This window comes from Coregonus clupeaformis, chromosome 14 (genome assembly GCF_020615455.1).
Source record: "Coregonus clupeaformis isolate EN_2021a chromosome 14, ASM2061545v1, whole genome shotgun sequence".
In the NCBI taxonomy this organism is placed as follows: Eukaryota; Metazoa; Chordata; class Actinopteri; order Salmoniformes; family Salmonidae; genus Coregonus; species Coregonus clupeaformis.
In genome coordinates, this window is record NC_059205.1 from 31852070 (window position 1) to 31862092 (window position 10023).

The window sequence follows — 10023 nt, forward strand, 5'->3', positions numbered from 1 at the left end:
TTGACCTCGATTTTGTTGACAAGCCTAAACGAACTGACCAAACTCCGTGACTAGATTTATAATTTTTCTGTGAAAATGTATAGTGAGAATGGTAACCTAACCTGTCTAAAAAAAGACTGTGATTAAAATCTGATTTCTCAATCACTGCCAGTGATCCCACGTCGATAAGTTTGAAACAAGGTGTAAGATAGCGTATAGCTTACAAGCCAAAGAAATAATGTCTGGTGAAATTACACGAACTGTCAAAAAAAGATAAGTGTTGAGAATGCCATATAGTCTATAAGAAATCAGGCGTAGCTTTAACTCAAATACAATGGCAATTTATTAAACAAACAATGCAATTCCTTCAGAATACTTTTCAACAAAATAATAAACTTTGAAAGATTACGACGATATACAAGTTCCGCTTTTTATAATGGAACAAATTTGGACAATTAAGGCATTTCAATTTAGAAACACTTTTTGGTGTTTGGTCCATAATATCCGGCTACAGTTTAGAAATAAATTACTATATGCAATTTACACGTAATAATATGTCCATGAAAGACTGGCATATCCTTATCTTTAAAACATGTCACAAAAGCGAGAAGAGACTTACGTGTTATTTGCCGTAACACTGTTCTTTACAAACAAAGATCATATCTTTTTATCTGTCCATTAAAGTTGTGTTTCGTTTTAGTCCATCGTCGTGGCAGGTAGTGGGTAAAACGACTCACGATATTTTTATGAAGAAGATCAATACAATGAAAACATACTTTGGTCAGAACTTGCTGCAGTCATATACGAAAGCTCCTGAAGTGCGGTAGATGGATTGGCTAGGGGGAAATGACATTTGACAGCTGTTATTCCCGTTCACTGGAGAATTATTCAAGCCAATTCTTTGAGATTCGAACATCTCGCGCACGGAGTGGAAGTTCTGCTGCTGTGCAGGGTAGGTCGCCCCGAGGTGGCCCAGGTCCCCGGCCTGGTTGAGGTACCATGAGGGAAGCCGCCCTTGGTGGGGATGGTGGCCCTCCTGCCCAGTGTTTAGATTGCCGTGGGCCAGAGGGGAGGAGGTGGTCGTGATGGAGTAATCTGGCAAAGTTTCATCCACGGTGGTAGTCGGAGCTAGGTGGCTAGATCTATCCCCGGCGTATAAACTCATGGCTTGCATATTACAATGGTAGCTAGCATTCGAGGTAGTGGAGATAGAGTTTTGGTTACAGGGTGAGCTATAGACTGACGTCTGGTTCGGTGAATAGTTCAGGGACAAAGACGGTGTTATACCTGTCCTGGACGAGGCGATGAGAGACGGGGCGAGCTCTGTGGCACCCTGTGGGGACCCCCGGAGGGAAGTCATGATGTTGTCCACACTGAAGCCCTGTGCCTGGGCCTGGCTGTGCTGGTGGTGGTGCTGGTGCTGCTCGGAGCTCTCCATGCCGATGGACCTGTTGGACGGGATGCTGTGGGGGCTGCCGTTGCTGGACATGCTGCTGCTGCTGTCGGGACTCTCGACTTTGGGCACGGTGCTCAGGGAGGGCGAGGCGGCCTGTGGGGGTGTCGCGTTCCCGTTCTCGGTCTTAATATCCTGGATCCGGACTGGCTGGGATCCCTGCACGGGCTGCTCCGTGTCCCGGCCCTGTCTGGACGGCGTCTCCTTAGTACCCCGGTCATCCTTGTCTTTCATTGCGTCTTTCTTCTTGAACCGTCGCCTCCTCCTCAAGAAGCTGCCGTTCTCGAACATGTTGTATGAGTCCGGGTCCAGGGTCCAGTAGCTCCCCTTGCCAGGCTTTTTGTCATCACGGGGAACTTTGACAAAACACTCATTGAGAGAGAGATTGTGCCTGATGCTGTTCTGCCAGCCCTGTTTGTTGTCTCGGTAGAACGGGAACCTTTCCATGATAAACTGATAAATCCCGTTCAGGGTCACCTTCTTGTCAGGCGAGTTCTGGATAGCCATAGTAATGAGCGCAATGTAACTGTACGGGGGTTTCACCATATCCTTCGGCTGAGGCTGCGGGGTATACGGTCCATAGGCTCGTGCCATGCTAGTCGGGTACTGGTCGTGGGCCGCGTGAGAGTACATACTCATAGGGGCCGGCATCCCGGTGTATCCTCCACTGGCCGCGGCCCGGTAGTAGCTTTGGTCGCTACTAATGTAAGGCACGACGCCCAGAGAGTTGGGGCTCGAGACGGAGTAGCGCGCCTGCATGTCTTCTCCCCACAGCTCAACTATGCTCCTGCGTAAAACGAACTTCCCAAAGTATGCAGCCGGAGAGCTCCACTTTTTCCTTCTGAAAAGTTGAGGCGCTCAAAGCAGGAGTTCCTGTCTTGTCACTTGACAAATAATATTATCAGGAACGCACTGTACCAGGTCTTAATAGGGTTTAAGCGGTTTCCATCTCAGTGTGCTGAGGCGCGCATTGAAAAACGTATGAACTTTGGGCATCCGTCACTACAGAATACTTTTGCGCAGTCAACTTCTTTCCCCCTTTTTGCTGGCAGTATGCTCCTCCCAAAGAGAATCCGAGCTGTCCAATTGTAGGTCAGGCAGTGCAGAGTGAGCAGCAATGGATCGAGCTCCTGGCCACACACACGTCTTTAGAAAAACGAGAGGAGGTGTAACTCCCAGCCCACTCCAGCCAAAGACAGGGCTTCAGTCGTGAGCACGCTGCCTTCTCAGGAACAAAATCAGATTATGAACTAGACTTAGTTATTGCAGAATATTTCCATACATGAGCAAACACATTGGTGAGACCACCAGGTGGAATGATAAATAATAAATACCAATGTATTTTGTAAATTATTTAACTACTGTATGGGATTATTGGCCTACATTTTTTTATTTAAGCCTACTAATGTGCTGTTAATGATTAGGACAGTTGGCGATTTTGTAACCTATAGAGATCCTATTAAATTCCTAATTCTATGGAGTGACCTTACTTAGCACATTCATTATTAGGCTATTACAATAATGTTTCGAAAGAGTTTTCACTCAGAATGTGAAATGTTGATATTCATTCTGAAATAAATGGAGAACAAACACTCCTCCATCACCTCGGTTTGGGTGAATCACTACATTAAAAACTAATCCTGTCACACATCTGTTTTCAAATAAGCAATCAATACGCGTTAAGAGGAGGCAATAATCCCCAGTGTTTGCTTCCTGCAGTTTAGCGTCTTAATGCGAAACATTATTAACGCGGTATGTTAGTTAAAAGTCTCAATTAACACGCCTCGTCGGATCAAAGCTCCAAGGAGCGCTCCTCATTTCGTTCAGTGGGCGGTATGTGAGATCTCATTACCGCAGAATTAAAGCTAGTTTGGCCTGAGAAAGGGTCAAGTTGCGAAAGTTTGCTCTAAGTGAGAGGCAGATAGAACCGAGGAACCAAATGGTGTGGTCAGACAGCTAATTGTGTCATTATTGTGGTCAAAACCTGTGAATATTAACGGAATAATGGTATTGTAATGTAGGCTAGACAAGATAAACTATATATATAGGCTATACCGTTAGTTTTTGTTGCATGGGAAAGCTCCTATCTACTTGCTCAGTGAAGAGATAATTGATTAAATTCAAACAGATTGTATCAAGTTGAAGGTATCTAACAAGCTTCAGACCCGTTTTATTGTATTTATCTATTCCCTATATCGCGTTCATACTTCTCACCATCTCTATGTTATAGGCTGCTAAACGTGGACACCACGATATTCTGTTTTAAATTGTTATTAAGATGACCAATTGTATTATTAAAATAAAACATATTCAATCAATATTATCTCAGGGACACACTATTCAAAATAAAAATTACATCAGAAATATTTATGGTCGATCAGGTTTGCATTATATCGAAACAATTACATCCATTCTATATAGGCCTAAGTAATATTATCGTTTTGATATTTATTTAGCCTAATATTTCTTCATGCATACCTAGCTATTTTGTATTAATAAAGTAGGCCTATTTACAAGAGGTATTATCCCCTCAGCAGGAATATTAAAACAAAAATGTAATCATGAATATATTTAATGGAATTAAGGGAATCCATTGTTCTTAAAATGTGCCTAAAAACGAATGCAAGTTACACAAACTTGTATTGGAGCGCAACTGATATTAAATGCCTTTCTACACAGGCTATAACAAATTAGTTAGTATTAATACGATGCTCCTCAACAGATTATATTTTGCCAAACATGCTAGGCTAACTTTTAGAGAATAGACAGAGGAGGCAAAAACATGAAATTATTGATTGATCCTTTGTAGCTCAGTTGGTAGAGCATGGCGCTTGAAATGCCAGGATAGTGGGTTTGATTCCCGAGGACCACCCATACGTAAATTCTATACACGTAAGTCGCTTTGGATGAAAGCGTCTGCTAAATGGCATATATATGTATTAATCGTCATTGTGAGGCTAATTTACGGTCACAATATCGCCCTAATCCCCTCCAGGTCGTCTTGATTAAATGGCCGTGCACTGGCCTGGTGCTCCGCCGGTTTCTCTTTACAGGGACCCCGGCATGAACTTTTCCACTGCCCCGGGCTGTTTACACAATTCACAACGTGCCTCTTACTTAAAACCCCATGCCTCTGCCCACCCAGTCCCCCATTCCTCTCTGTATTAATGGTAAACGGCGACCATCATCAGTGAACAAAAAAGTTAATAAATAATAGCTATAATAATAATAATAATTATTATTACTATTATGATTATGTACAGTGACTTCTGTAAATTACAGCAACTAGTAGGCCAAGGCTATATGTTATTTATTTTTGATATGCGTATCACTGAAGATATGAATGCATTAGTCTGAAATCATGTACAAGTACAGTTATCAACAAAATATACATACATCTGTTTTAACAAAATACAAAATATAATAAAGAAGCTCAACATGTTAGAAGCATTACTGGGACTGTACATTAAATCCCTACAACCTTGCGTGTCATCAATTTCGTTGTGTCATGGTCGTTTGTGGTGTACTTTTTTTGGTAAATATCGCTTACCCGAAAAGTATTGGGGAAAAGTCCCCTATGTACATATCATTAATATACAACGGACTCAAATGAAAAAAAATAAAAATAGGCCTACCTCAAAATTGTGTGCCAGGGTTAAATCATTTTGAGGTAGGGCTCATTGGCTTTCCAGATAAGTGTATAAAAGATCGAAGAGACAATAGACATAATTGAATACCTGGAGATTACAGCACAAAGAAAGCAGAATATGGTGAATAACACCATAATAAAAGTTACTATCTCAAAATTAAAAAAATTCTAACTGTTAATATACAATGCAGAGAGAGAGAGAGAGAGAGAGAGAGAGAGAGAGAGAGAGAGAGAGAGAGAGAGAGAGAGAGAGAGAGAGAGAGAGAGAGAGAGAGAGAGAGAGAGAGAGAGAGAGAGAGAGAGAGAGAGAGAGAGAGAGAGAGAGAGAGAGAGATTTATTGGCCCCACGTATGAACTGCAGTATCGGTAAGGATGGGAGCTAATTATGCTTGATGATGTGCGTTCAGCGACCACATGTGGACTTAGCGCCCCCTGGCGATCAGTACATCAGTACGTCATCTATAAGTCACATAGGTCTAAGTATTTGCATATTTTAGTTAATTCATTTATTGTTTAAAATGGCTAGTTCTGATCCTGGATACTGATGATTCAGACTCACACATCACACTTAGGGCCTACTGTTACTGTTTCAGACTCACACCTGCCCTGCTTGCCAAGAAAGGTTTTCTATTAACCCTTTTCCCTTACTAACCAGCACAGGTTGTACTAGCCCATGATCATGACTCTCAGTTCCATTACATTACACATAAGTCATTGGACGAAGGCATCTTATGTAGGGGGGAGTTTTGTTAAGATCCTCAATGCTCAGTCTGAACATTAACATGCATCGCTTGCGGTACGGATTTGGAAGCATAAGGACCTTATCTTTCATATCACCAATAAATAATTTTCAAAAAACAAAAGGTTAAATTGATACACACCTTGATAGGGTTATGGTTAGTGTTCCCACACGGCGATATCTTCATGTTCCAGCGCTTGTTTGCGGAAAACAAACAGAAAAAGAGGCAACCACCTGTGCTAATTAGCTATCTAGCATGCTCTGAACACGTGGTTAAGCGTAACTCGGGAAATGTAGCGGAAATGTAGTTTCGTCAGATAGTGGCACCCATAGCTGTATGGATCTGTGCAAAACTGCTACAGTAAGTGTATATTTTTTATTTGAAGGATTCTTTCTCGCTGATGAAATATAAGGGTAATGTGTTTCGAAAGCTGTATTGGAAGTGATGATTATTTATATTTCTAAACTTTAAAACACAGTGTTGGGATTGTAGTTCACATGAGGCAGTCATGGGCGAAGCTAATTGCTGATAACTGTTTTTGAGGGCACTAGGGTTCTATTTGCCCTTATCATGACTCCAATTGCATTACATTACATTCCACTTACCATACCGCCCTAGGCAAATGCCCAGACGCTCCGACTCTGCCTGATGCTGGCCAAATGCTCTGTCTAAAATAAAATATTTCCTAGCACTTGATACGGTTTTGGAAACATTTGGAACTTAACTTTAATATGAGCAATACTTTTTTTCAAATACAAAAGATACATTTACTATACGCAGTTGAGTAAAGTTGCACCCGCCTGTATTTTGAAGGGCACCGGCTTCCAGAGGAAATGTGGACTGGAATGGTCCAATGGAAATGGGAGTGCAAGGTGAGAGCAACAGCCAGGTGCAACTTTGCTGAACTGCCTACAGCAAGTATATATTTTGTATTGTATTGTTTCCAAAACCGTATCTCAAGCGAGGAGTATTAACGTTTCTAAACGTTAAAACAGAGCATCGGGATTGTAGTTCACGTGGAGTCAGCTGTGGTCCATACCTTGAGCTGCGAGGCCAGACCTAGGGTTCTACGGCTTAAAGGGACGGGTTCCATGGTGTACTGGTTAGAACTCTAAATCCAACGACGTGAGTTCAAATCTCAGTAGGACCTGCCTGGCTTTTGTGCTTAAACACTTACTTCACCTGAGTAGCTTATATGTCCTTGCTGGATGTACACTATAGTTGCCCCATATGTTATTGTATAAGCTAGTATCAACATAATCAATGATCACCAAAGTTATCCAACTCACTAGATTTTGTTCTCAATTTCCCACAACAGCACCAACAACCTCTTAAAATGTGACAGACAAAGCCTATTACTCCTATAATGTTTTTTTGAGTGTGGGTAAATGCCACAGGCTTTCTTTGACAGTAGTTTTAATTCACTTAGATTTTGGCTTTGTTGATGATTGGGATGTTTCATATAAATTATGCTGCTGCCCCCATGTGTTTCATGTCCATATTACATTTAACTTGGCTGCTTTTGTTTCAGGTTTTCAAGTAAAGTTTCAAGTTTTGTCGTTTTGGCAAGAGGGGAATAAAGCAATGGAGGACCTAAAAATGAAGAAGAAAAAATGATAAACAAAACCCTTTCTTGATAGCCTAATAATTGATCCCCTTAGAGCATCAGAAGTGGTTACCTCATTAATTATAACAGTCGTTTGATGGCAGATGTTGCTCACTGGAAAATATCAAACTACTTTACGTCACTTGCACTATCCCTGAATCCCCATCGAAGCCAGATGCAGTTTGATTGCCATCTTAAGGTGCAGTCCAATTCACAAAAGTTGCCTCCTCGGCCCTCGATTTAGCTCTAGGGAGAGAGTGAACAACTTTGGCTAAATCCCAAATCACCCCCTTCCCCTCGCCCCTCCATTTGCACAAGTGTCCCAAAGCTGAGAGAGTGATCATTATTGAGGGTGTATGGGCTAATTAGACCCTCAGATAGCCACTTCGACCGAGCCAGCAAGGTTCCATATGTCTGATTTCGAGACTTGACACGTAACAGATGAAATACCTGCCTAATTAAATTTTTTACTGTTACTGAGGTTTATATCTTGTAAAATGACAGGGGAATTTGTTCATTTGAATTTCATGTTCATTTCATTACTTAAAAATGGATCATGAATTGCATCATTATAATAATATGCCAGTTAGCAGACGCTTTTATCTAAAGCAACTTACAGTCATGCGTGCATACATTTTTTGTGTATGGGTGGTCCCGGGGATCAAACCCACTACCTTGGTGTTACAAGCGCCGTGCTCTACCAGCTGAGCTACAGAGGACCAGCGTTCAAGTCAGGAGTGTGTCCTGAAGTTGATGGGTTTATTGATCCCATCGCCACTCCCTGGAAGTCACACTCTGAGTTTCGTCAGCAACACGTGACAACGGAGGGCCTTCCGAGCGAGTAGGTAGGGGCGAGGGGGTGGTTTGGGATTCACAGTGGGAGCATTCGAGCGGATCACTTTTGTTAAATTGGTGTCCATCGTTGGTCACTGCCTTTCAAAGTGTGTTGCATTATGGGGATACAAATTGTCCGACTTGTGTGAACTTTACAACGACCATGTGATCAAAGGTCATGAAGTTTTGACTGCAGTTGCTCTTCACCAGCTGCAACTTGCTGCCATCGCCTGCATTGTGGGAGGCACTATTTGACAACCAATCATTAGAGTGTTTTTGTTTGACCCACGCGAATGGGACCAAAGACCTGACTGAACAGGATTCAACTTTGCCAGGATTCATATGTATACAGTGGATGTGGATATGTACAAATAAATGTGATATTTGAGGATCTCTCTCCCCAACTGATATTTACAACAACACATATATTTACAGTTTGTGAGTGTGTGATATGGGGGTTGGAGACATGTTTATTTCAACATAAAAAAATTAAAATAAAACAATGGCAACACTGCCATGTTGGACTGAGCCTTGCTGTTGGAAAACCACATCAGTGTCCGACTTTTGGCTGTAGCAGATGCACCTCCCCCGACTTCACTCCTCGACTTTCGTCTGCAGTCGGTTGCTTCAGCCTTCCCACTCAAACATGCCCAGTATGATCACTTGAAGGGTTGATATGACCCACAATTCAAGGCAAACTGTAGTCACTTGTCAAACTCTTGTGGCCACGAAGTGTCAAATTTAATCAACACGCCGCATTTTTCGAGACAAACTTATGACGCTAGCTTTCTAGCTATCTTAGCTAAAACAAACATATAGATAACATTGGGCGTGTTCGAACTGATCATTTTTGTCATGTCGGTTACCATCATTGGTCACCGCCTTTCAAAGTGTGTTGCATTATGGATTTAAAAAATTGTCCGACTTGCCCTTACATGTTGACTGCATGAACTTGACAAAAATCATGTGATCAAAGGTCATGAAGTTTTGACTGCAGTCGACTGCAAGTTTCTGCAGTTGCTCTTCACCAACTTCCTCCTGCAGCCATCGCCTGCCCTGTGGGAGGCTCTATTGTCAACCAATCATTAGGGTGTTTTTGTTTGACCCACGCAAACATGACCAAAGATGTGACTGACACAGGAACCAACTTTGACGCAATTCATGTATACAGTGGATGTATACAAATTAATGTGATATTTGATGTTCTCTCTCACTGATTGATTTTACAATGTACACACATATGATTTCAGTTTGTGAGTGTGTGCTATGGGGGTTGGAGCCATGTTTATTTCAACATTATAAAGATAAACTTTGATAAACAATGGCAATATTGCCATGTTGATCTGAGCCTTGCTATTGAAAACCACGTTAGTGTCCGACTTTCAGCTGTCGCAGATGCATCTCCCCCGACTTCACTGCTCGACTTCGTCTACAGTCGGTTGCTTTTGCCTTACCACTCAAACCCTCCCATTGATTTTAGCTGTGGCAAATGGTAATATGGGGTTCAAAGCGCTCAGACTCATAGGGCGCATTCGAGCAGATCAGTTTTGTCAAGTCAGTGACCATTTTGTGTACCTTTGAGTCATTTAGCAGACACTCTTATCCAGAGCGACTTACAGGAGCAATTAGGGTTACATGTCTCAACACATCTACAGATTTTTCACCTAGTCGGCTCTGGGAGTCGAACGAGCGATGTTTCGGTTACTGGCCCAAGGCTTTTAACTGCTAGGCTACCAGCCTTTCAAAGTGTGTTGCATTATAG

The 10023-nt window shown here is 42.1% G+C and overlaps 1 protein-coding gene across 1 annotated transcript; it reads right to left on the minus strand.

Annotated features, from left to right (window-relative positions):
• Positions 1–304: 304 nt before the first annotated feature.
• Positions 305–2553, minus strand: LOC121581526 (forkhead box C1-A). The gene has a single exon (XM_041897023.2). The coding sequence runs from the start codon at positions 2189–2191 to the stop codon at positions 761–763; it is 1431 nt and encodes a 476-aa protein (XP_041752957.1). The 5' UTR covers positions 2192–2553; the 3' UTR covers positions 305–760.
• Positions 2554–10023: the final 7470 nt, after the last annotated feature.